At 55.8% G+C, this 26050-nt stretch overlaps 3 protein-coding genes across 14 annotated transcripts; 2 read left to right on the top strand and 1 right to left on the bottom strand.

The window, feature by feature from the left end:
* Positions 1-1215: 1215 nt before the first annotated feature.
* On the top strand, positions 1216-7708 carry FXYD3 (FXYD domain containing ion transport regulator 3). The gene is made up of 8 exons (XM_040253109.1): positions 1216-1321; positions 4576-4638; positions 6091-6123; positions 6230-6253; positions 6824-6898; positions 6985-7021; positions 7325-7362; positions 7500-7708. The coding sequence occupies exons 2-8, from the start codon at positions 4599-4601 to the stop codon at positions 7517-7519; spliced, it is 267 nt and encodes an 88-aa protein (XP_040109043.1). The 5' UTR covers positions 1216-1321; positions 4576-4598; the 3' UTR covers positions 7520-7708.
* A 1263-nt stretch (positions 7709-8971) lies between these two features.
* LGI4 (leucine rich repeat LGI family member 4) lies at positions 8972-19562 on the bottom strand. 5 transcript variants are annotated; one of them, XM_040252969.1, is made up of 10 exons: positions 19262-19562; positions 17168-17227; positions 16688-16880; positions 16363-16434; positions 14932-15003; positions 14755-14826; positions 14361-14530; positions 12135-12299; positions 11546-12051; positions 8972-9907 (listed from the first exon to the last, which is right to left on the bottom strand). In XM_040252969.1, coding segments are annotated over exons 1-10 (1626 nt in total). In that variant the 5' UTR covers positions 19263-19562; the 3' UTR covers positions 8972-9592. The 5 variants fall into 5 exon arrangements, 3 of the variants coding, with proteins under 3 accessions (XP_040108903.1, XP_040108904.1, XP_040108905.1); XR_005723265.1 differs by lacking the exon at positions 14361-14530 and having other exon boundaries at positions 11546-11923; positions 16688-16830; positions 17168-17231; XR_005723264.1 differs by lacking the exon at positions 14361-14530 and having other exon boundaries at positions 16688-16759; positions 17168-17231.
* A 490-nt stretch (positions 19563-20052) lies between these two features.
* Positions 20053-25944, top strand: FXYD1 (FXYD domain containing ion transport regulator 1). Of its 8 annotated transcripts, none has more exons than XM_040253074.1 (7): positions 20053-20237; positions 22842-22906; positions 23366-23398; positions 23970-24044; positions 24466-24502; positions 25415-25464; positions 25645-25944. In XM_040253074.1, exons 2-7 carry the CDS (start codon positions 22846-22848, stop codon positions 25665-25667), a joined length of 279 nt encoding a protein of 92 aa, XP_040109008.1. In that variant the 5' UTR covers positions 20053-20237; positions 22842-22845; the 3' UTR covers positions 25668-25944. The 8 variants fall into 8 exon arrangements, with proteins under 8 accessions (XP_040109008.1, XP_040109005.1, XP_040109002.1 ...); XM_040253071.1 differs by lacking the exon at positions 20053-20237 and adding an exon at positions 21297-22542; XM_040253069.1 differs by lacking the exon at positions 20053-20237 and adding an exon at positions 21537-21756.
* Positions 25945-26050: the final 106 nt, after the last annotated feature.

Raw genomic sequence — 26050 nt, 5'->3', positions numbered from 1 at the left:
TGAGAATTTGCCCGAGGGGCCCACATAAAGAACGTGTGTATCTGGGCGGGTATTCCTTGCCCCACCCTCGTCCTTCCCTGCTGAGAAGTGGGTGTGGGGGGGTCCTTTCTCCCTGCCCCCAGCAGACAGCTCCAGCAGAGCCTTGACCTCGAAACCTCCTGTCCCTGTCCTGCCCTCCAACACTCGCCATGGCACCCTTTCTCTGGCCCGGCTCCGATGGTCTTCTTCCCACCCCCGCAGTGGTGTTGGGGGTCGCCTGGAGTCCAGCTGGTGGCCAGTGCAGAGCCACCCCTTTCCTGGCCCTGCCCCTCCCCGTGACCCCAATCCTCCGCCAGCCACTCAAAGGCGCCTTGTTCTCCATCCAGCCCCCAGACAAAAGTCCCTCTGTCTAAAAAGGAGGAATTGGGGGGAGGGGGCACCCCAACGGGAACCAAGTGGGGGCCTGCACAGACCCCAGCCGGAAGGAATGCCATGAGGAGGGCGGGGGGAGGGGGAAGGGAGGCCAGCACAGTGCAATTGTCTTATCCAGGGTAACAGGCAGCCCCCACCCCAATGCCCACTGCAGAGACATGTGGCTCCCAGCACCCCAGGGAAGAGCCCCGGCTGGGAAGGTCTGCCTTGAGCTGGGAACCTAGTGTCCAGCTCCCTAGGCCGTAATGGGCAGGATAGGGGAGAGGTCATGGTCTAAGGCCCAACAACCCCCACCCCACCCACACCCTTACCCCTTGGGCATCCCCACTCCACCTCATGACCTTGGGCCTATTGGCCCATTTTGCTGACCCTCCAGCTGTGTCAACAGCAACAAGTAGCCCGGAGGAAGACTTTAGATTTCCCACGATGGCCACCAATCCCTCCTCCAAGGACAACACCTAGTCTAAGTAAGAAAGATTACATTATTACAACCAAAGCATGGCCTTCTCCATCACCCCGCAGGCAGCAGCTCTGCTATTAAAGACTGGAATTTCTCCCCCTTCCCTGTCCTTTTCTGAGGGGCAAGAGATTGGAGAGCGCACCCGCCCTGCATGTGAGGAGCCAAGTTCCAGCCCTCATCCTGTTCTCCTGCCCTGCCTAAGGTTGCTATGATCTTGGAGACCCCAGCGGAGCTCCCTGCCACTGGAAGGGGGTGGGGGGGCGTGAGTGGGAACTGTCTCTTTAAGAGCAGGCATGAGGTGAGAGAACCCCTGAGCTTTAGGGAGTCAGACTAGTTCTCTACCTGCCCAGGTTTGCTTAGGGCGTGGTGGCTGTGGATAAAGGCAGGACTCAGGCTAAGTGGCCCACTCTCCCGGAACCCGATCCTCCTCACAGCCTGGGAAGCACGCAGGTGAGGGGCTGGGGCCCTCTCCCTCCAACTCCTTCTTGGCTCTGCCCCTCTCTCTACTACTTTCTGTTAAAGACGCCTAGGACCTTCCCATATCAAGGTCCTTCTCTGGGGGAGCAGATTAGAGAATGCCTTCCCTCCCCATCAGTCTCTGTACAAGGGGCTGAGTGAGCCAGCTGGGGTGAAGGTAAGGCCCACAGATGGAACAGGGTGTCCGGAAGACTGGTCAGTCTGGGTAGATTGGGGTGTCTGCATAGACCCCAGACTGGAATGGGGATCAGAGGAGATGGGTGGATGATGATGGACTCAAGGTATCCTCATGTTGGGAATATGCGGGTCCTGAAGACCTCTAGGGAAGGGGGCTGGAGGCTTCCTGGGGAAGCTCTAAAACAGGCGGGTGGGGAGAAGATTTCGGGGACACAAGGGAGTCATTTTGCTCATGCCTGAAGGGCCTGGCCACCATCATGGAGAAACAGAGGGACAGACAGTAGGGGGTGGATGGCGGAAATGGTCCTCCCACCACCACTGGGATCTCTGGGGTTGGGAGAGAGCAGAGAGGGGTGGGTTCAGCCTCCACTGCAGGCTGCCTTCCTCTCCAAGTCTTCATCCTGACCGCAGTCAGTTCTGGAGCAGCCGGAGAGACCTCTTTCCACAGCAGCCTGAACAGGGCAAGGGAGGGCACATGTCCAGACGCCAGCTCCCAGCGGCCAGCAGTGTGGGACAGTCAGGTGGCAATGTGCAGGGGCTAGGGTGTGGCTGAGACCACCCATCAGTGCCCCCTTTGCTGGGCATGCTGGGAGATCCCTGGAGATGGGGCCTATGGAGCCCCCCACCAGCCAGGGGGGTTTGGAGGCTCCCATGGAAAGAAGCTTAAGCCCTGAGACTCTGAGTCCTGCAAGACAGTATAGAGCATTAAATTCAATTCACAGGGGTTCTAGGGTTGTGACAGCAACGTGGGCTAATCATAGTGCCAATTTCATCAAGCTGCGAAGATTATATGCATGAATAAGTGCAAAGAGCTGAAAAGTGTGCCCGGCATGGGGTAAACACTCAATCAGACCAGCTCTTATCACCAGCATTAGTGTTACCATGGGGGGACAAAGCTTAGTGTGTTCACTTTAGACAAGTGTCCTTCCACAGACCTGAGCTGGGGCCCCGTAAGCTGTCCTGCCCACACATCCACTCCATCTCTGCCCCTGCCACCTATTTGGGGTGGTCCTAATTGGAAAAGGCAATGGCACCCCACTCCAGTACTCTTGCCTGGAAAATCCCATGGACGGAGGGGCCTGGTAGGCTTCGGTCCATGGGGTCGCTAAGAGTGGGACACAACTGAGTGACTTCACTTTCACTTTTCACTTTCATGCATTGGAGAAGGAAATGACAACCCACTCCAGTGTTCTTGCCTGGAGAATCCCAGGGGTGGGGGAGCCTGGTAGGCTGCCGTCTATGGGGTCGCACAGAGTCGGACACGACTGAAGTGACTTAGCAGCAGCAAACCCCTTAATAATGTTTCCCAAAGCAACAGGCCCTTTCCTTGCAAGAAATGGATTTTCAGACTGACATTGTGAGTCTGGTATACAGGATGAACGAGAAAGCTAAGAGGGCTTCCCAGGTGGCTCAGTGGTAAAGAACCCATCTGCTAATGCAGGACACACGGATTCAATCCTTGGGCAGGGGAGATCCCCTGGAGAAGGAAATGGCAGCTCTCTCCAGTGTTCTTGCCTGGGAAATCCCATGGACAGAGGAGCCTGGTGGGCTACGGTCATGGGGTTGCTGAGTTGGAGACGACTGAGCGACTGAGCACAGACACAAGGGCACTAAGAAGGCTCCCAGGATCTGGGGTGGGCACAGAGAGATAAAGGCATCTGTGGAACATTCTGGAAACAGAAAAAGAAACTCAGGGTAGGGGTTCTATGGAGGCTAGAGGAAGTAGTGTGTGGAGGGAGGGGGGGCGCAGGCTTCCCAGGTGGCTTATCGGTAAAGAATTTGCCTGCCAAGCAAGAGATACAGTTTCAATTCCTGGGTTGTCAAGATAACCTGGAGAAGGAAATGGCAACTCACTCCAGTATTCTTGCCTGGAAAATTCCATGGACTTAGGAGCCTGGCGAGCTACAGTCCATGGAGTGGCAGAGAGTCGGACACGACTCAGCGCGCAGAGAAACAGGGCGCTGTCTCCAGGTGTGCACAGGAGCAGAGCAGGGGATGCAATGGGCTTCCTGCCAGGCTCAGGGGAGGTGGGGGGGTATGCTTTGCCATCTGTGAAATGGGGTCTCCAGTATTCTTGGGAGGTTCCATGAGTGAAAACCCAACAAGGTCATTTGGCGGAGCCCAGCAGTGGGTGGATCTAAGTGTTAGCTCTTGCTATCAAGATTGGGACAAGCTATGCTGTGCTATGGCAGTGGGGTGGGGGGGGGGGACAGGGGGAAGCGCGGGGGACTGAACGTGACGAGGAAGGGGACGGTGGAGTGTTCTTCGTGCTGGGCAGACCTACCTGGGGAAAGAGGAAGTGTTTGCTGCCGCAGGAGCTTGGTGGGAGCAGAGGCAGGGACAGGGGTTGGCGCTGGGACTAGGGTAGAGACAGGACCCAGGGACGAGGGTGGGATGGGCGGGGGTGCTGGCAGTGTGGGACAGAAGATAAGGCTGGGGCTGCAGCCAGGCGATTCTTTTCCAGGCCTGCGCCCCACCCCTCCCTGAGTTCTCTCCACCCCACATCCTGCCCTGAGCAGCCCAGGCCCCAGCCCAGGCTCCAGCCCTGGCCCGGCAAAGTCTGGGCAGGGCGGACAGGCCCCAAACTGTCTATGGGAGACACCCCCGGGGACCAGGCCTTCTGCCACCTGGCTCCCAACACTCCATTCCCCACAACACCCTGAGGCCCTGAGAGAGTCAGCCAGGTCTGGTTTAAATCCCGCCTTCTGGCAAGGTGACCTCGAGCACCCGCTTTCACCTCTGGAGCCTCAGTGTCCCCATCTGGAAGATGGGGATAACAGTGGCAGCAACCTTCCTCATTTGGTTTCCAGGGTGATTCGCTTAAAGCCTGAAGTCCACATCCAGTGAGTTATTATTGCTCCTCCCTCTTCCGGTCTGAGTTCTCACCCAGCCCCCACTGCACTTTCCCCCTTATCTCTCAGCCCAGTGAGTTTCAAGGCCAGGCTTTCTGCCCTGGGGTGAGCTGTGTACCCTGGGTGGGGAGCAGAGTAGCAGGAGGTTGGGAACCAGAGGCCTCCGGGGTCCCTGCTGAAGCTGGTCGCTCACCCCAGACCCCACCAGGCCAGCGATCGACATGCAAGAGGTGGCCCTGAGGCTGCTCGTCCTCCTGGCAGGTGAGTGTCCATTCCTGGACTGCCTCTCCCTGCATCCCCTCGGCTGGGTGGTGATCACGTGTGCATGTTACTCTCATGCTTTCTGCCTCCCCCGTGGGGTGGGGAGCTTCAGGACAGTATCTCCTAGAGGGTAGGGAGCGTCACACTGGTGATTTCAAGGGACACGTAAAGGAGGACCTCTTACAGCCAAGGCTCACACAGCTCATCATCGTCTTGATGTTTCTTTGATGACATCTTGGAGAAGGCTCGGCCCTGGGCTACCGTATCTTTAACACTATGACACACTTTATTACGAGTGGGAAGAGCTTCGTGGTTATGTGGCAATTACCAAAAACCCCCTGGGCCTCGGTTTCCCCATCTGGACAATAGCAGCACCTACTCAGAGAGTCACTATGAGGATTAAACGAGTTACAGTTTGCAGCAACCCACTCCAGTATTCTTGCCTGGAGAATCCCAGGGACCGTCTATGGGGTCGCACAGAATCAGACACGACTGAAGTGACTTAGCAGCAAGGGTAGTGCCTGGGACAGAATAAGCACCATGTGTCTATGCTTTAAATATAATTTTTAAAACATGAATATCCCTTTAACAAAGGGTGAATAGAGCTTAGTCCCAAAGCTAAACAGCCGACTGCTTCTAGCCAGAATTCAGTCCTAGTCCTTTGCTTTCATTGTCTTTGTTTTTATCCCTTACATCAAGCAAGACTGGTATTCCATTCAGGATATAAATGTAAAGTTCTTTTTTAAATAAAGTGTATTCATTTTATTAAGTTTAAGGTGTACGGAGTTTATTAAGCTCCAATACTCTCGGCCACCTGATGCAAAGGAAAGTCCTGAGGCTGGGAAAGATTGAGGGCAACAGGAGAAGGGGGCAACAGAGGATGAGATGTTGGGATGGCATCACTGACTCAATGGACATGAGTTTGAGCAAATTCAGGGAGATTCTGAAGGACAGGGAAGCCTGGCGTGCTGCAGTCCATGGGGTCGCAGAATCAGACATGAGGTAGCAACTGAACAACAAATTAAGTTCATAATTAGTAAGTCACTTTCAGGGAAGTGGGGGTTGGGATGTGGATGTGGCAGACCCAGGAGACGATGGCTGAGAACACCGGGAGTGGAAGCCATCTGTCATCCCCACGAGACTCTCGCTCGTTTCTACAGGGGGTGTGGGTTAGTCAGGTGTCTGCAACATCAGGCCAAAGGCTGACTAGGTGATCAAAAGCCACCCAAATGGAAACCTACTTCAGGTGTGGGGCTGAGTCGGGGAAACCCTCACTTTCAAGGTGGAATGTGCAGAGATAACTAGTTTGGGGTTGAACCCCTGTGCCCTCAAGAGGGGGGGGAACTGTCCATCAGGGGACCCTTTGCTGAGGCCAAGGGTTCCATGGCCTTGCTCCCAGCTTTGCCGAGGCCAGCACCTCCATCTCTCTCCTTCCCTGCTTCTCCCCACCAGGCCTGCCTGCCTTGGACGCCAACGACCCAGAAGGTGAGCCAGACTGACTCCTCCACCTGTCCACCTCCAAAGTCTCCCTGACGAGCCCTGCATCCCAGCTCTCGTCCTGGATTCACGTTCTTTATTTTTTTCCTTGCAGATAAAAACAGTCCTTTCTACTATGGTGAGAGCCTCTGCCCCTCCCTTTGCATCCCCCACCCACCCCTCGTACCTATTTTGTGCCAAGGGTCCCACACAGGTTGGGTGAGGGTCTGATGGGGGTGACCTCGGGGGTGAGACTAATGGTATACTGTTCAATGCCCCAGTTGAACAGTAAAAACGATGGAGTAAGGGAATAAGATGTGCCGGTCTGGTCCTTGGGACTCCCCGCATTTTCTTCCACATAGCCCCACGCTCCCTCCCTCTGCTCTTCATGTCTCTATTCAAATGTGCCCTTTCGGAGGAGTCTTCCCTGGCCACTCTCCCTCAAACAGCTCTCCTCTGACTTTCTGTCTCTTGGACCTGCTTATTTGTCTTCAGACCCCTTCCTTCTCTCTACCTAATACCACATTAAATCTCTGTTGCTTGCTCTGTGCAAACTGGAAAATTAGCACAGAGGGATGGGGGGAGCCGTCTGTTCTCTCCACTGCTATAACCCACATCAGAGGTGCCCAAGGGACATTGTCAAGTAGCTGGGGGCTCGGCTGGGGAGGGCATGGGCTGGCACCAAAGGCCCCCTCTGGGTTTCTCCTAGACTGGTACGGCCTCCGGGTCGGCGGGCTCATCTTCGCAGGGATTCTGTGTGCCATGGGCATCATTGTCCTCATGAGTGAGTGCAGGGGCTGGCGGGGTGGTGGGCAGGGCAGGGCAGGGCTGGGGGTGTCCTCCCCTGACATCCTCCTCTCCCCCTAACAGGTGGGAAATGCAAATGCAAGTTCCGACAGAAGCCCAGGTAAGATGGGTTCCCAGCAGTGTGCCTGCCTCATGCTGGAGATGCCTTTCCAGGGTAAAGAGCTAAATCTCACAGGAAAAAGCCAGGCCTCCGGGCCCTGCCCTGGAAAGTTCCTGCTCCTAAGATTTTCCAGGCTCATTCTTCAGAGGGCCTCAAATCCTGAAATGCTTTTGGTCCCCGGGATGGTATAACCCTGTGAAAAAATAGCTAGGGAGCTATGTCAGGGCAAGCTGAGAGTCCTCTAGCCGTGAAGGAAAGGAGAAACAGGAGGGATCAGAGATCTCACCACTTTTCTTTCCCTAGCCACCGTTCAGGAGATGCCCCACCTCTCATCACTCCAGGTAAGACAGGGACAGAGTAGGGCTGAGAGGGACACAGTGGGGTAGGGAGGAGATGCGGTGTGTGTGTGTGTGTGTGGAGGAACCCTGGGGAGAAATAACTTGATCCAGTCTCACAAGCTGACTCTCACCTCTTCCAGGCTCCGCCCAAAACTGTTGAGAATGGATCAGCAGAAAGAGCTCCAAGGACCACTCTTTCCCCAAGTCCTGGCTCTGCAAGGGAGCTTGAACTCCCAGATGGAATTCTCCACTCCCTCCTCAGACCGCCTGGCCAGGGCTGCATCTCACCTCTCCCTGGAGGGGTCTCTGTTCAATTTTTACTCTAAAATGATTTTTGTCTCATACCCAAGCAGCCTTGAGACTCCCTATATTTGCATTGGGGTTTGTGGCGGGAAGGGCAGCAGAAGGTTGATATGCATGGGGGCTGGCACGGAAGCTGGCAGCTGAATCTCTTCACTGGGATGAGACCACAGGCCTGCGTCCGCATGACCTGGGGCCCGACCTCTGCATCTGTGGCCATGGGAACCACACGTGCAATTTAAAATGCTCTACTTGGGGGATGTTTTTGAGATTGAAAGGGAGCTCCAGCCAGATGAAATATTGGGCCCTCAAGTGGACGCTGGGACCATCCCAGGAAAGCTAGGATGTGGAATGATCCTAGTACCCAGGAGTACCCAGATAGCTTGATTATAATAGTGAGGCCCTATGACCCTCCTAGAGAAGGAAATGGCAACCCACTCCAGTATTCTTGCCTAGAAAATCCCATGGACAGAGGAGCCTGGTGGGCTGCTGTCCATAGGGTTACGCAGAGTGGGACACGACTGAAGCAACTTAGCCTGCATGCATGCATGGCTCTCCCATTCACCTCAGATCCCATTTCATTATAAAAGATGCTTCCTAATGATGCTGAAGCTGACGCTCAGTACTTTGGCCACCTCATGCGAAGAGTTGACTCATTGGAAAAAACTCTGATGCTGGGAGGGATTGGGGGCAGGAGGAGAAGGGGACGACCAAAGATGAGATGGCTGGATGACATCACGGACTCAATGGACGTGAGTCTGAGTGAACTCTGGGAGATGGTGATGGACAGGGAGGCCTGGCGTGCTGCGATTCATGGGGTCGCAGAGTTGGACACGACTGAGCGACTGAACTGAACTGAACACCCAAATGTTCCTATGAGACCTTTAAATTACTCCCCACAATATCCCTAATAATATATAATGGCCACATGGTCTGAGAACCTCTAACCAGGCTTGAACTCCTTTACACAGCCTCCAATACCCAGTAAGACTTTCAAAAGTCCCCAAGAGCCACAAAAATGCCTAAAACCCTTCAAAACACCTCCAAATATCTCCTGGAATACACAGACCAACAATAAGCCCATGACCTAACCCCCTAACAATGCCTTTATATCCCCTGCACACCCCCACAAGGCCCCCCATATGAGCCCATACTCCTTAGAGACCTCGTGAAAGCTCACCAAGGGCAGCCAGAATGCACCCTGGGACACCTCCCCTATCCTTAATACAGCTTCTGGGACACTACTCCTCCTTTCCTACCCCAACCCCATGCCACAGGAGACACCTTCTCCCAATAACCCCACAACAACAGGTGGGGCGGGTGCACAGCGCGTTTATTGAGCCCATGCACTTTCCGTCCGCAATCGTGTCACCGACCCGGGAAAGGCACCCCTGGCTCCCGGCTAAAACTCGCTCTTTCCCACCTATCCCTCGCGCACGCGCAAGAGGAACAACACGCTGGGCTTCCGCCTCGGCAGTAGGCGTGCGCACAAGCAGTAGAGGAAGTTAGCAGGCCCGACAGGGAAAACTGCCCAGCGATTGATGACGTCACGAAGGCGGGCACTAAAAGCGATTGGCAGTACTTTTACAGAGAACAGAAGGGGTGGGAGTGGGTTGAGGGAGACTTCTCCAGACTTCGTGGAGCTCTTCACATTACCCTCCCACCATGATTTGTCTACCGGCTCCATGCAGTGGTCCCCCAGCCTGAGCCCCCAAGTCATCTTTGATGAGTATCATCTGGTGTCATCTCCCGGCCAAGATGTTGCTTAAGACTGAAAGGGCAGCTCTTGCCTTGAACTTGGCTTGTGGTCAGCATCTCACAGGACCAGCTGTCACTTCTGAATAAGGCCAGGAGGCCAGTAAAGGGGACATCTTGAGGCCCAGGAATCCCCATGCCAGCCCCCTGCCGGCCATGTCCGGCGTCCCTTCCAGACTCAGGCACTGAGGTCTAACTCATGATGCTGGTAGATCTGTGTGGGGCCCTTGAAGCAAGCAGCGAAGAGGAAGCGTCTGCCGGCCATGGTGATGTGAGCAAAGGCCCGAGGGGCCACTATGGCTGGGGGCCCCAGCTCCTGCAGTGGTTCCAGGAGCCCCTTGTCAGGCTCAAGGTGGAAAACCTGGCTGAAGGCGAAGTCACTGCCCAGAATGGCCAGCTGGTCCTTGGCAATGAGCAGTGGCTGGAAGACGTGGGCCCCTCGAGAGGGAAGTTTCTGCAGCAGGCGAAACATGGAGCCATCCCAGCGCATGACCTGTGGGAGGGGGGCCGCTCATTAGGGCTGGGGTCCCCAGGGCCAGGCCTGCTGGTCAGTGGTCCCCTAGGCACCAGAGGACTTGAAATAGCTCAGGAACAGAGGCTTGTAGGTCCACAAACTCCCACAGCTTTCTCATCTTCCTAAATGTCACCAACCAGCTGCTCAGCCCACAGACTTGGAGTCACTCTGGACCCTCCCCTCTTCTTCAGCCCCACATAGAATCAGTCAGCCCTGGAGTCAGCTAGTTTCACCTATGATGGTATGCACTTCTCCCATCTCCTCTGGCTACACTCTGGCCCAACCACAGTCACCTGCCTCCTGGACCATCACATAACCTCCTCCCTGGTCTTTTTGGTCTCCTTGCTCTTGTCCCTGTGCCTACAGTCTGCTCCCCACGCAGACACCCTGTGAACCCCTGAGTCATATCAGTGCCTCTCAGGCTCAAAGCCCTGCCCATGGCTATATCTCGCTCCAGAGAGTGTTGGAGGGAGTGGGCCATCAGCCCTGGGGGTTCAGGGTGTGGTGGCTGTGGTTAAATGTAAGTATTGGGGACTTCCCTGGTGGCAGAGTGGATAAGAATCCACCTGCCAAGGCAAGGGACATGGGTTCGACCCCAGGTCCGGGAAGATTCCACACACTGTGGAGAAATTAAGCCTGCAAGCCACAACTACTGAGCCCACAGCCACAAATATTAAGCGTTATGTGTGCCCCACTACTGAAGCCCACGTGCCTAGAGCCTGTGCTCTGCAACAAGAGGAGCCACTGCAATAAGAAGCCTGTACACTGCAACGAAGGCTAGCCCCTCTTCGCCACAACTAGAGAAAGCCTGAGCAAAAACCAACGAAGACCCAGAGCAGCCATAAATAAAAACTTTTTAAAAATTGTAGGTACTGGAGTGTGTCAGTTTGGGAGTAGAATCAGAATCTTGGGGCCGGTGTCAGTGTTGGGAAATGGAGAGTGGTTTAGGGTCAAAGGTCCATCTAGTCAAAGCTATGGTTTTTCCAGTAGTCATGTATGGATGTGAGAGTTGGACCATAAAGAAGGCTGAGCACCAAATAATTGATGCTTTCAAACTGTGGCACTGGAGAAGACTCTTTAGAGTCCCTTGCACAGCAAGGAGATCAAACCAGTCAATCCTAAAGCAAATCAACCCTAAATAGTCATTGGAAGGACTGATGCTGAAGCTCCAAAACTCTGGCCACTTGATTCGAAGAGCTGACTCATTGGAAAAGACCCTGATGCTCGGAAAGATTGAGGGCAAGAGGAGAAGGGGACGACAGAAGATGAAGTGGTGGGATGGCATCACCAAATTAATGGACTTGAGTCTGAGCGAACTCCAGGATATAGTGAAGGACAGGGAAGCCTGGCGTGCTGCAGGCCATGAGGTCACAGAGTCGGATACAACTGAATAACCAAACAACAGTCTTGAGGGGTCACAGTCTTGGAGTTTGCGTTGAGATAGGGTCAGAGCTCAAAGATCAGCATATTAGGAAGGTCAGCTGTCAGGCAGGTCAGCCTTCAGAGGCCAGCGGGTGAGGTTGGGTCAGTGCTTAAGAGGCCAGCCTGGAGTGGGAGTGAGCTGCTGCCAGTCAGGTGGGGCCTGTGCCCACCCCGCAGGATTGTGCCCAGCCTCACCATTGAGTCCCCGATGTAGCGTGTCAGGCACAGGAACACGTCCCCGCCGGCCTGGAAGTGGCGCGTGGCATAGACGTCCTCAGCCTCGGGGATGTCCGTCCGCCTCTCGAAGCGGCCCCCGAACCAGTGGAAGAGCACGGGCCGCTGTGAGGCGGAGGCCAGCAGCAGATGGGGCCGGCCATCCAGTTCGAGGGCCTCGACGTCCGTGTCCCGGTGCCAGGCATGCAGGCTCTGGCGCGGGTAGAAGCCGGGCCCGTCCCGGCACAGCAGTGTTGTGCTGCCCGCCTTGGAGGCGTCGGCCACCACGAAGCAGGGCTGCCCATCCAGCCACAGAAGCTCAGCGTCATTGGGCCGCAGCAGCCGCCGTGGGGCCAGGACCTGCAGTGGAGCTAGGCGCAGGTCGGGGCTGGGTCGGGCCCACAGCTGCGAGCCTCCCCACAGGCGGGCGGCCAGCACGAAGAGGCGGGGGCCCAGCACCAGCGGCTTGCAGGACACCACCGAGGGCGCTGTGGGGAGCAGGGGAGCAGGGGGCCCTGTTAGACCAGCTGGGCAGGCTATCTGGCAGGTGGGAGGATGGGAGGGGGCTTACCAGACAGCTCTTCCTCCTGACGGAAGCGCTGCAGGCTGTAGTCCCAGGCCAGGATCAGGCAGCGGCCGGCAAAGGGCTGTGCCAGGATAATGTAGGGCTCCTCCTGGTAGGAGAAAGCCTCTACGCCCAGCGCTGACTCTCCCACTGTCTGGAACCAGGACAGCTCTGGAGGTAGGGGGAGGGGAGAGAGTCAGACAGGCCAGGGGGACCCCCAAGGGTCCTCATCACCTAGCCTCAGCTTGCACATCTTTGCAGTGAGGACCGCCACGGTGCTGACCTCGTGGGGATACACAGTGGAATCTTTTTATCTCCCTGGACGTATTAACTCACAACCACACGGTGATACTCTATTTTCTAAGCTGCATGGCATCATCAAATAATTAGAAACAGCACTTTTATCATTCATTTAACTCCACAAGATCCCTGTGGGGTATATTCTGTTATATCCACTTTGCAGAGGAGGAAACTGAGGCACAAGGAGCCAACTGTCCAGCCAAACCCATCCTTCCTGTTTTCCATCACACAGGGTTGCATCTGGCCACAAAGCCGCCCAGTCAGAGGCCATGAGCCCAGCACTGCCCCCACGCCACCTCCTGACATGTGGCCATGAGCCAGAGGAGAGTGATGGTTCTAGTGCTCGCCTTGCTTCTAGGAGGACGGCTTGTCCTGGACTAGGTCCCTTTCCCCTCCTCCTGTGAACTGGCAGGTGGATGGAGTCACAACTTGGTTTCAACCATGGAAAGCAGGATAACACCGAGGGGCTGCCCCACTGGCCTGAACTCCTCTCACCTCAGACCCTTCTGTTTTCTTTGTGTCATGGTATTTAGACCCTCTCTGTTACAGCAACTTAGCATTGATGGTAACAATGCACCCAGATTGTCCAGTGTGTTGGCGGTGGACTCCAGGTGACAATACTTCATTCTACATGCCAGGACCTACTTCTAGGGGCCCGGGTTGAATCAACGAACCATACAGCTAAGGATGCCCATCCAAAGGGGATTTTTTAAAAAATGGCCATCAAATCATGTCACTCTGTGTTCAAAACTGTCCCTCTGTGGCTTCCCACAGTCCTCTGGATAAAGTCCACCTTCTTCTCTGTGTCTTTCGAAGTTCTGCAGAGTGAGGCCCTTGCAGGTGAAACACTTCATCTGTGTCCTTCCCTTCCTCACTCCTCCAGGCCAGACCTTCCTCCTTCCATCCTCAGTCAGGACAAGCTTTGTGCTGCCTTGGGGTGTCACTGCACATGCTGACCTCGTCCTCTGTCCTCCACTTCATTACAGCCACAGCTGGCGCTACCTCTTTGGAGAAGCCTTCTCCGATGCCCCAGGAAAGGTAGGACCACCCCCTAAACTCCCTCATCATCCTCTGTGTTTATCACAACGGGTACCATGCATTTACTGTGCAATGTTTATTTAATGTCTGACTCCCCACCTCCAGGACTGTGACCCCGTGAGGCAAAGGCCCCGGGTTATCTTGGTCACCACAGTGTGCCCATTGCCTCTTACAGAGCTGGTCACCAAGTGGACCTCAGTAGCTGTTTGTTGAATAACTGAACCAAGAGTGACTAAGTTAAATTTCCTTGTTCTATGAATTCTGAAGACCAAAAACTTGTCTTACATTTTGAGGGTGATGATGTTAGTAATGATCTTCAGGTCTGGACTCAAAGTTTCACTCCTTCCAGACCCTCCAGCTATGCCTGGCTGCCACTCTGACTCAGGGCTCCCACATGTCCATGGGTTCTCTCCCCCAGTCCTGGCCCTGACCCTTCTGTGCTACTCCCATCTCAGCCCTGGTCATTCTAGGCCAGCCCTCTCTGCTTGCCTCTGGCTGTGGGCTCTGTGAGGACAGACCCAGGGCTGGCTTCATCACTCCTGTGCTCTCTGCTTTGCCCAGTACCCATAAAGGTACCAGAATATATTTGCGGAAAAGCAAAGTGATTGGAGGAAATATTTTTTACATGGTCAGTTTCATGTTAATAACAACAACAGTGAGAATGAACATTTATGAGGGCCTCCCCTCCCAGGCGTCCTGCCAAGTACATCACTGAACTCTCTTGCAGGAGTCCTGTGTCACGATGTATTACCCCTATTCACAGGTAAGAAAACTGAGGCTCTGGGAGATGCTTGCTCAGCAGACTCTCCGCCAGGAACTGGCAGGGCAGGGAGGTGAGCCCCTCAGCCCTGGCCACCCCTGCTGTCCCTCCCAGCCCGCTGGGAAAGCCCCCACCTATGGCTCTGCACTTGAACGTCTTGGGGTCCACGTGGCGGAGCTGCATGTGGGCCAGGGCGGCGGGGCGGGCGCAGGCCCCGGTCCCCACGCTGGCGTTCACGGTGGGGATCCACTGCAGCAGCCAGAGCACGCGGCAGTCGCACTGGAACGGGTTCCCGCGGAGGTCCCTGGGGCAAGAGGCCGGGGAGGGGCTGCGACCCGGCTTCCAACCCGCCGGGGGCCACACTCCCCACCCCTTCCCAGGCTAGGGCCCCACCGTGGTGTGGAAACTATGTACAAACCATCGCAGTCATACTCTCTTGTCCCAACCAGAAGTGGGCACAGACGCTCCCCTTCCCCCACCCACATGTCCCCCAATGCCCCCAACCCTCCCCGTCCCCTTGGGCCTCACACATGAGTCAGTGTCTCCAGGCCCCGGAACAGGAACCTGGGGAGGGTCTCGAGATGGTTATTGGCCAGGCTCCTGGTGGAGGGAGAGAAGGAGAAGCCATCAGCAGCTCCTAGGATGATGCCAGGGTAATGGGTGTGGGTGCCTCCCAGGGTGGGCTGGGGCAGTGGAAGCACGCACAGATGTGTGAGTGAGCGAAGTCCTCTGAGGGCATTCTTAGAGATGGATCCAATCTCATTGTCCTCAATAAAGCTGTGGAGGGAAGATGGGGTCAGGGGGAGGTCCCCCGGTTCCCTGCTGTAGCCCCACAGTGGTTGGGGAACTCACCCCATGGTAACCACAGGCCACGGCAACATGTGGAATTCTCTCCCAACACCTTGCATAAACCCAGGGAAACACCTCCCAGGAGCCTCTCTCTTCACCAAGGTCCCAGCCTGCAATCCCAAGAGCCAAGAACCTGACCCTATGGTCCTTGCCAGCTTCACCAGGAACCATCACCACCACAGCCACCATGACCAACACCAGTACTAACACCAACATGACCACTCATACCTGCACCATCATCCGTTATGTCCAATGCCTCTACCACCATCATCTACCACCCCAGTACCAAAAACTGCCAGCATCACCAACCACACACCATGCCACCACCATCAACAACACCAACATCGCCCGCTATTCCCATCATCAGTACCAACATCAATAGCATAATCATCCAGCCTCACAGCAGCAACACTGATAAGCATCACCAAGAACACGTCCTTCATAATCAGCACCAAAACCACGGCCACCATCATCACCCACACTGCCACCGTTATCACGAGCACCAGCATTGCCAGTCCCAACATCATTACCCTCAACGCTCACAGCATCACCTGCCATCAGCACCACTACTGCCACAATTTCTGCACGTACACCTACCTTTACCATCACCACCAAACCCAATACCAACAACACTGCATTACACCAACATCCTACCCCAAACCACTGCCACCACCAACACCAATATCGTAATCACCAATGTCCACAACACTGATAATTATTACAAACACCGACCGTTCAGACTTCATCATCAGTGCCCACTGATGGTCCAAGAGCACCATCACCCTTGGGTCCACCATTTTTATCAAAATCATCCCCACTCCGTCATCCGCAATAATGCCACTGCCTCCCTGTGAGCACCATACCCATTATCATCTCCGCCAACACTACTGCTGGTGCTGTCATGCCGTCAACACCACCACCGCCATCAGTACCACCATCACCAACTAACTCATAGAGTCGCTGCCTCTTAATTGGGAACATTTCCTTATCTCTGGCCTCTTTGTACCCTCCCTGGTCTCCTGAAAGTCAGGTAGGACCAGAAACAATCATGGGTTACCCAGGACTTCGTGCATCTTGAAACAGAGAGGGCCGTGGGGGCAGGCTGAGATTACACAGCTGAGCAGGAGCCCCAACTCCACTCAAGAGGCCGGCCGTCTTGCCCCTCCAGACACTTCCTCCCCAGGGCAACAAGCTCCTCCCTTCCCCCTGAGTCTAGGAGCCGTGGAGGGGCGCCTCCTTCCTCTCCCAGGCCCCCATTCCTGCCCCCCTTCTCCTGGCCTCACTCACAGGTACTGCAGGTGGGATAGGCCTGCAAACGCATCATCCTCAATCACGGAGAAGGAATTGGATGTGAAGAGGCTGGCAAGGAGGTAAGAGAGAAATTTTTCCAGAGTCACTGCGCCCCACCTGACATGTTAACCTTGGCTCCCCCCAACCCCAGCCCACGTGGGCATGGTCACACACAGGCATGCAGTGTGAGGATGTAGATCACACAGATACTTTCACAGACATGCACAAACACGTAAGTGTGCACACTCGCCCAGCCCCCCACGTGCATGTGCATGGACAGCCCCTCCCTCGGGTGGCCTTCACTCAGCCGGACCCCACTCACAGCAGGTGCAGTGACGGCACCCTCAGGAAACTGCCGGCCTTCAGCTGGGTGATTCGGGTCCTAACGAATGAGCTGGGGACGTGCGCAATGGTGGGTGAGGAGAAAACCGCTCCAGTGCGCCACTCCCATCCCAGAGCCGGCTCCTGTCCGAGGGGGGCAGGAGGGAACCTGATCCTGGGTGTGTGTATTTCCCCTGCATTCCAGGGGAGACGGGCAATTGCCCTCCTCGCTTGGCAAGGATCCTGGCAGCACTCTGCACACCCCGTGGTCCTCCCTTCCCCCAGCTCCCCCCCCCCCAAGATGCCCCTGCCCTCTGGAATCCCCATCCCCACCCCTGCTCCCTTTCAGATCCCAGTAGCCCTCTCCCAGGACTCCCAACATCCTTTGCTGCCCCCTCCCAAGATCCTGATGGGCCCTCCAGCCCCCAGGATCCCAGGACTCCCATCCCCAGCCTCAGGCCCCCAGAGGGCTGACACTCACAGCGACAGCAGGGTCGGGGAGAGGATCTCGGGCAGGTCCACGGAGCCCTCACACAGAGCACTGTCTTTGGAGCAGGAGCAACTCAGAGGACACTTTCCCTTTGGGGGTCTCCAGGCCTCCCCCGCCCCCAGCCCAGCCAGCAGCAGCAGCAGCAGAACTCCCGCCCCTCCCATGCCCCCCGACCCCCGCCGAGGCCGCAGCTTCTCTCTGCCCTCCCAGCTCGGCCCAGGTCTTGGCCACTACATCTCCCATGCCAGGCGACCCTCCATGCCGCCAGCTGGCACGCCCTGCCCCGGCTTCTCTCTCCTCTCAGTCTCTCTTCAGCCTGTCTTTCTTCCTCTATGTCTTCGGTGTCTAAATTTCTGCTTGTGTCTTTTTCCCTGTTTTTGTGTCTCTCTCCTTTTCTGTATTTCTGCCTCTGTTAGTCTGTTTCCCACCCTCTATCTCTGTCTCTCTATCTGAGTTGTCTTTCTCTTTCTCTTGTTCTCTGTCTCTGTCTGTCTGTTGGCCTCTCCTTCTGTGTGTGTGTGTGTCTGTCTGGTGTCTTTATTTCTGTCCCTCTGCCCCCCCACCCCCCCAACCCTCCCAGCTCCCTGGAAGTTTCTTCCCCTCCTCCCACGTCCCTTCTCCCCAGAGGTTTGGGAAAGGGACTCTCTGGGCACCGGGCGCTCAAGGCAAAGCAGGGAAAGGAGGCGGGGGTCAGAGGCCATAGGAAGAGCAGCCCTTGGGGAAGGGGCCAGAGGGCCCCATGGGAGGGGAGGGGCCACTGGGGGCTGAGCTGCCCTGGCTCCTCCCAGCCAGCCCCCTCCCCAGACACCCCACTCCACTCCACTCACGGAGGGTGAGAAGGATGTCACCAGGGTGGGGACCGGATGGCTCTGTCGGCAGGAGGGGGAGTGGAAGGAGAGACCACTAGGGGCTGGAGCCGTCCAGGCCACTCCCATCCAGCCCCCTCCCCTGGCTCCAGGAGGGTGTGGTGGGCACTGGCCCCGAGGCGTCAAGGGACCAGCTCAGGTCCAGCTGCTCCCTCTGGTGGCAATGCTCAGCAGGACAGCCACCCTGCTCCAAACCCACAACCTCTCTTGCCCCTCCTGAAGTTAACCCCTTGAGTGCCCACCACCCACTAGGGGTAGGGAGTCAAACTGAGGAAAAAAAGGATGAGAATGCCACCCCTTTCTTTCATATTGACTCTGTACCACGCCCTGTGCTCCCAGTTCATCTGTTAGCTCATGCTGCCTCACTACAACCCTCTGAGGCTGGGACGACCATACGGCTATTTTACAGAAGGAAATACTGAGGAAAGGGGTCCAGTCATTTGCAATCTAGGTTATCTAACTGGGGCAAAGCCAGGGAGCAAGCCCAGGCAGCTGGCTCCATGGCTTCTGTTCCTTTGAAGGTCAGAACCTATGGATATTGGCTGTTTTCATTTTGGACCAAGCTTTTTAGCAGTCTGGATAGATTCTATCCATTAAATAACAAAAGGAAATAAATGACCCTTGTTACTCAACAATCAATGTGAAATAGCAGTAATAATGCTCATTGAGAGCTTGCTGTGCATCAGTCTTGACACGAATTTACTCGGCTCTCCACCCACCCACCCCCCTCCCCCCCCGGCCAACAGCCCATGAGGTGGGTAGTATTACTAACTCCCACTTTACAGATGGGAAAACTAAGGCATGAGGAGAACACAGCCTCTGTTGGCACTGCTGCACACACCCAGAACCCTTGGAGGACAAGGGGCTTAGCAGCATCTGCTCTGGTGGGGCCACTCAGATCTGGGTCCCTAATCCTTAGTTTGCCCATCTGTCAAATGGGGCAATTGTGGCACCCACTTCTCAGATGTGTAGAGAATTCAGGGAGAGGATAGAGAGGGTTTAGAGCAAAGTGGGTACCCAACAGGTTGGGGTGAATTTTGGACCAAGTGCTTATCCAGCACCCAAGGAGCTCTGTGATTTGAGCAAGGCTTCAAATCTCTGGTACTTCAGATGCAAAACAAGGATGAGAAACTTCTTTACAGGGTCTATGAAAAGCTAAATAAAGAACTTAGGGCCAGGGACACAGAGTAAAGACAGACAGGCTTAAATCCATACTCACTGAGTTCTCAGCGCAGCTGGGTTCTTACTCCTGTTTACGATAAGAAGAATCACAAGGATGATGATGGTGAGAGCTTTTTTTTTTTTTTTCTTTTTTGGATCACTTACTGTGTGCCAGACTTAACTGTGTTCTAAATGTTTTCCATGGGTCATTTCAGATAATCATCCGGACCTCCCTCAGAGTCAAATACACTTTTTATTTTCATTTTACAGAAGAAGAAACTGAGCCACAGAGAAGTTAAGTCATTGGTACATCGCCAGCTAGAAGGTGGCAGGGCCTGTCCTCTTTGGAGCAGCGGGTTCTGAAGGGGAGGAAAACGGGCGCACTGGCTAAAGCTGGCCAGGTGTCCCCTCCCTCCTGTCCCCCTGACTCCTTACCACCCCTCCTCAAGGCTACGCACACATTAGGTTATCATTAACCGGGACTGCTGGTGACCCTGGGGTACAGGGCCATTGAGGGCAGAGGCTCAGACAGATGGGGATGAGGGAGCTTTTTGAAGCTGCCAGGGTCCTGTGAGGCCACGTGCACATGTGTGCATGTATGCATGTGTGTATTTGTGTGTGTGTGAGGGTCACTTGTGCCTGAGTGTGAGTACATCTACCTGCTACTTATCTGTGTCCTGCAGAGCGAGGTACCTGAGCCCAGGTCTCTTTCAGGCAGGGGCAATTTCTACCCTTAACCACCAGAGGGACCTTAGGAGAAGGATCTCCACTTTGCTAACCCTTGGTTTGCAGATCTCTAAAATGGGGTTAATAATAAGACAAGGTTGGGTTCAAAGACCTCTGAGTCCAGCCCAGAGTGATACGTGTGGCCTTAGTGACATCTCCTTTTTTGTAGGATGGGAAACCGAGGCACGGAGTAGTCTCTTGGGCTGCTCGAGCTCTCTCACTCCACAGGGAATGGCAGAGTCTAGAGCTGATCCCCGATTTCTTGGTCACCAGAGCCTGTGAGCCCAGCCCACCCATGAGGATGCCAGGTACGCTGTCCTCCACGGGGGCCTGGGGGGCCACAGGATCTCAGGGACAGGGTGCTTTGGGGCTAAACAGATCAACACAGGTTTGGTGGTGTCTCCGAGTGTGTGAACACAGTGTGTCAGCCTGTACATGTGTCACTGTGTGGCCAGCGGTGTGCCTGTTTGCCCATGTGTGAGGATGTGAACACAAGAATCTGTGTGTGTGTGTGTGTCTGTTTTTATGGTTATGAAACCACAGCGTGGCTGCTTGTATGGCTGTGTCCTTGACAGTGTTTCTGCTTCTCTGTGAACCCACATAAATATGTGTGTGTGTGTGTGTGTGTGTGTGTGTACAAATGGATGCAGTTTGTGTGCCTTCACATGCCTGAGATTGTGTAGGAGTGCTGACCTTAAGCCCAGTGACCTTAAGCCCAGGCTGGGCCCAGTTCCTAGGAAGCAGCGCAGAAAATCATTGGCACCCACCCTCTCACCCTAGCTCAGAAGCTGTAACATGGCTTTGAATGTATTCAAATGTAGTGTGTGCGCATTGGTGTATTTCTGTACAGACAGTGTGTTATCTTTGTGACCATTTGTAAGTGTGCTTAAAGCTGTGTGGCCAGCTGGGTCTTTGATTGTGTCTCCATATGGGCACCACCTTGGTGAATATGTATGTGTTGTGTGTGTATACAGATGTGTCTGTCCTGATATTTTGTGACTGGTGTAAGAAGTGCTGGTGTGTGTGTGTGTCTTTGGGCTTCTCCCTGGGTGTGTAATTCTGAGTTTGTATTTATGTACATGCATGTATTTGTCTTGTTTTGTGCCTGTTTATCTGGGTCTTTGGGTTTCTCTCTGTGTGTGTGTGTACCCGTGCGAGACCTCATAGTCAGCAGCAGACAACTTACTCACACTCTGAAATGCCCCCCAGACAGCCCTGTGGTGCTGATGAGGGCCCTGGAGGGCACCGGGGTCAAGGGTCAGTGGACTCCTAAGATCTTAGGCCATGTGACCTTAAGCCCAGGCTGGGCCCAGGTCCTAGGGAGCAGCACAGAAAATCATTGACACCCACCCTCTCACCCTAGCTCAGAAGCTCTCTGAGCAGTTTGTGAGGCTGGTGTGTGTGTGTGTGTGTGTGTGTGCCTGCCTGTAATCCAACCTGCCTGCCAGCACCTCCTCTCCCCAGCTTTCCCCATCGCTGACTGCCTACTGTTCCTCCTTCCGAGCTGAGAGAGTTAACCTAGCGGGCCAGGGCGGTCTGGGCTGGGGGCCGCCCCCTGGCCCCCCTCCAGCCCGGCTCCAGTTACAGCCTCGGGTTGGGGAGGGTAGGGGTGGGGTGGGGCTGGGAGGGGAGACCGCTGAGGGCAGCGCGGCCAGCTCTGGGCCGGGGGTCCAAAGTGCTCGGCCCCGGGGCACAGCCGGACGTTTGGGGGCCTTCTTTCGGCAGGGGACAGTCTGACTGGGGTGAGCGTCCCCCGCCCCTCCCCTCCAGGGCCTCAACCCTGGCCTGGCTGGGCCGCCTATTTTGGGAGCAGGAGCCGCTTCCCAGGCAAGCCAGACCCAAGAGGAAGGGAGTGTGGTTGGGACGTTGGGGTTCCCTCAGGGGTGGAAGTGTGGGTGCAGCTCTGCCCTGCCCCTGCTGTGGCGCGTGCACACTGGCTGGGTGTGGGTTTCGCACACTCGTGTGTAGGTTGGTTGCCTCACTGATTGAGGGCACCGGAGGCCCAGATGGGGACTAATACGTGTGCCTGTGTCTCCACCCCATGCCTTGCTCCAACCAGAAATTTGGGGAGTGGGCGTCGTCCCCATTGCAGCCCCACTGTGCGTCTGTATGCATTGCGCATGCGTGCATCGTCCCCACCCCTGGCATCTGTCTTCTATCTCAGTCCCACCGCCGGAGCCTCATGTCACTCGCCTGGTGCTGTCCGCTGGTGAAAGATGTCACCCAGAGGCAGGCCAGGGGATGTTTCCCCTGTTCTCATTGCTTTCAGAAGAGGAGAAGGGGTGGCCTTTCCCACGGGGCAGCTGGTGGCAGTGTGGCAGCCCAGCCTCACCCGGGCAGGGTTGTGCATGACCCCCAAGTGGGGGGAGGAAGGCTGTTGCCATGGTGGCCTGTGCGAGGCAAATTCCTCCAGGGTGAAGTGGGAGATATTTATACCCAGGGTCAGGCAGAGAGCGGGCCAGCGGCCGAGGGCAGGAGAGCCGGGCTATTCCGGACACAGCGAGGCCGTGGTGTGTGGGCAGGTGGCCCTTGGGCGTTTCCTGGCTGTCTTGTCCCTGGCAGTGTCTGTCTTTCCACCTGGGTGGGGTGAGGCATCTGCTCTCCCCTGCCAGGGTAGGTGCTGGGAACCCGGGGCCTGCAGTGGGGGAGGCCCCTGCCTGTGGGAGATCCTTGTGGACTGTGTGGGCCTCACCCCTGTCCTTGCTGCTGGGTGACCCCCTTTGTGTGGGTTGTTTTGGTGACGCTGTGTCCTGGTGAAGCAGGGAGCGCCTCTGTTTCTCAGGGTGACCAAGCCAGATGATAGATGCTTTTGGAATTAAGTCCCTGGACTGTCTCTGACTTAACCGCTTGGGTTCAGGCCCCAGTGGTGGGAGAATGAGGGCACGCATTTCCTGACCTTTGGTATTTCCCAGGACAATGGCATCTCTCAGCCACATCTTGGTTCTTTGTGTGGGTCTCCTTGCCATGGTCAATGCAGGTGAGTCTGGGGGAGGCAGCCCACTACCACCTCAGCCACAGGGGTGGCAAGGGTAGGGGAAAATTCTGCAAGAGAACCAAGCTGGAGCCTCCAGTCTGAACTGAGTCTCAGTGGGGTCTCATATGGGGTCTAGTCACAGGCTGGTATCTGGCGGAGGGGAGAGGATGCCCCAGGTCGGGCAAAGGGGGAGGGTGGGATGGAGGCCAGCTTCCTGTGAACGATGGAATCATAGACAACCTGGAATGAGATGGAGAGCTGAGGCAGTCAGGTGCCTCCTGCCCCACTCCGGACAGTGCAGAGAGGCAGCCAAGACCCAGAGAGGGTGGGCAGCCTACTCAGAGTCCAACAGTCCCCAGACTCCTGTCCCGAGAATGTGAAACTCCCACAGGGTCTCATGATGCTGCTCTCTGTCCAGGGTCCCAGGAAGCATCCAACCCTGATTTCTTCTTCTCTTTCCAGAAGCACCACAGGAACACGACCCATTCACCTACGGTGAGGGAGGGGCATCTTTCTCTGGGTGCTAGGCTTGGTTAGCCTGCCCTCTTCTCATTCCTCCCCTCTCCCTACCTCTCTCTGTTTCTGTCTCCATCATTCTCTAGACTCTCGGTGTTTATATCTTTGTCATTCTCATTCTTTCTCTCTTGATTTGGCTCTCTGACTCTTTCTGTCTCCATCTCCCTTTGTCTCTGTCTCTCTGTGGGTCTCTCTCTCTCTGTGGTCCCTCTCTGTCTCTCTGATTCTTTCTCCTTTTACCTCTTAGTATCCCACGGCCCATCCTCTGTTGCCACCTGCCTTTCTCCTCTCCCTGCCCCCCTTTCCCTCTCCATCATCCTTCTTTACTCGATTGCTTCCTCCCTCCTCCTTGCCCTGTCCACCTCCTCCCTTTTCTCCCTGATCCCCCTTCTCCCACATCGCTCCCTGCTCCTCTCACTGATGTCCTTTCCTCTTCCCCATCCTCCCGCTGTGCCCCTTCCTCCCCATTCTGCCCCTTTCCTATCCTTCCTCTTCCCCTCCCTGCATTCACCCTCCTCCCTGCATTCACCCGCCTCCCTGCTGCCCACAGACTACCAATCCCTGCGGATCGGAGGCCTTATAATCGCCGGGATTCTCTTCATCCTGGGCATACTCATCGTCTTGAGTGAGTCCCCCTACCCTGCCTTCAGTCGCTTCCGGTGTCTGCCCCAGCCCTGCCCGACCTCCCGCTCCGCCTTCAACCCCGCCCCATCTGTGCCCTTGGCCCCGCCTTTGTTTCTGTCCACCCCCACTTTCCGCCCTCGGCCTCGCACCTGTTCTTCCCCTGCCCTCAGCCACGTCCCAGTTTCTGCCCTTCCCCCATTCCCGCCTCCGGCCCCGCCCCGTCCTTATCCTGCCTGCCCTCGGGCCCGCCCCGCCTCTATCCCCGCCCCGGCCCCGCCCCCACTTCTATCCCCGCCCTCGGCCCCGCCCCTGCCCCTGCCCCACCCTTATCCTCAGCCACTCCAGCCCGGGCAAGCGAGATCTGTGGCTCGCTGTGCGCTGTGCGGCTTAGAGCGCACTCCTCTCCACGCCCCCACCCACAGGCAGAAGATGCCGGTGCAAATTCAACCAGCAGCAGAGGTAAGAAGCCTCTCTGGACCCTCATCTTCTCTCGCTCTAAAGGAGCGTTGGGGGTGAGGCCAGAAGTCCACTTGATCCACAGACCCGTCGGCAAATATGTATTAAACACCTACTACGTGCCCAGCCCCAAGCCAGGCCTTGGCACCAAGCCACGAGTTAACTGCCCTCTCTGTATGTCTGAGCTTCCAGCCAAGTGGGGGCGGTAGCCATGGGTTCCAACAGACCCACAAATATAAAACCACAAAGCGTGATAAGTGCTGTGAAAGAGTCGGGGTGAAATGAGATCACCTCACTTGGCGGCCCAGTTTAGCTCAGAGTCCTGTTCCTAGCTCTTTGATTTATCGTTAAATAAAATTTTAAAGCCCAAGCAACATATGAATATCTTCTTCCTATTAAGATACTTGTAGATGTTATTATAAATAAAGGTAGTATTTTATTGTGTCCCTCGTGCAAGATGCTATTTCATTATGTGTTATTTACCTCTCACACCATCTCTATAAAGTAGGTGCTGTTATTAACCTCATTTTACAGATGAGGAAACCGAGACATGCGAAGGTGTTCACATGCCCCAGCTCATTCAACTGGAAGATGAGGGCTCTGGGTTTCTAACCTAGGCTGTCTCCAGGCAATCTGCCCTCAAGTCGCTATGACTATATACCTCCTCTTCCAAATTCTAGTTCCTTCCTCAGCACTCTGGGAGGTACTCGCTGTTATCGGCTTGGAGCGCCTCCTGCCAAACACTTAAACTGCTCCTGGGTTGCACTGGATTTTCTGGCGGCTCCAACCTGCTCCTTGCCCATCTGTGGGTCTCGGTGGATTAGTCCGTGAAATGGGGCCGGCACTGGGGTCTTCCGAGTGTAGCTGTCTCTCTCCTTTTCCACCCCCCAATTCCTGATACATCTCCTTTCCCAGGACTGGGGAACCTGATGAAGAGGAGGGAACTTTCCGCAGTTCAATCCGCCGTGAGTCTGGGGAGACTTCGGGTGTTTGGGAATGCGAGTTGATTCCAAGAAGCCCTTGGCGGACCCTCCCTGGGCGCGGGGGGTCGGGGGGAGGGGCTTGATCTGCCCTGCCGTGTCCCGACCTTTCAGAGGAGCTGGGGTGCCCCTCTTGACTTCCGGATTCTCTGTCTTCCCCCTCAGGTCTGTCCACCCGCCGGCGGTAGAGACACCTGGCGCGATGGACCCCAGCCAGGTCCCGCAGCTCTAACTAGGCTGGGGAAGGGAGGAGAGAGGAGGAGGAGGGGGCAAAGGGCTGGGGTAGCGGGCCTGGAGGGCTCTCCTGCCCCTCACCCTTTTCACCCCCACAGGATTCCCCTGGCACTTGATGCTTCCCACCCACCTTCTGCACGCCCACCACCACCTGGACTGCCCTCATCCCTAGCCCTGCCCCCACAGACTCTGCCGCTCAGATTTCCAATAAAACGTGCTTTTCTCTCTTGACAGCGCTGTGCGAATCTGTCAGTCCCTTCGCGGTGGAAAGCCTGGGTGCCCCCTTGGCCCCGGCAGAGGGCGCCCCCACCCTTGGGGAAGGGGCGGGGACGTCGGC

This window comes from Oryx dammah, unplaced genomic scaffold (genome assembly GCF_014754425.2).
Source record: "Oryx dammah isolate SB20612 unplaced genomic scaffold, SCBI_Odam_1.1 HiC_scaffold_13, whole genome shotgun sequence".
Taxonomy (NCBI): Eukaryota; Metazoa; Chordata; class Mammalia; order Artiodactyla; family Bovidae; genus Oryx; species Oryx dammah.
The sequence above is the reverse complement of the archived record's forward strand: the minus strand, read 5'-3'. Positions and strand labels throughout refer to the sequence as shown.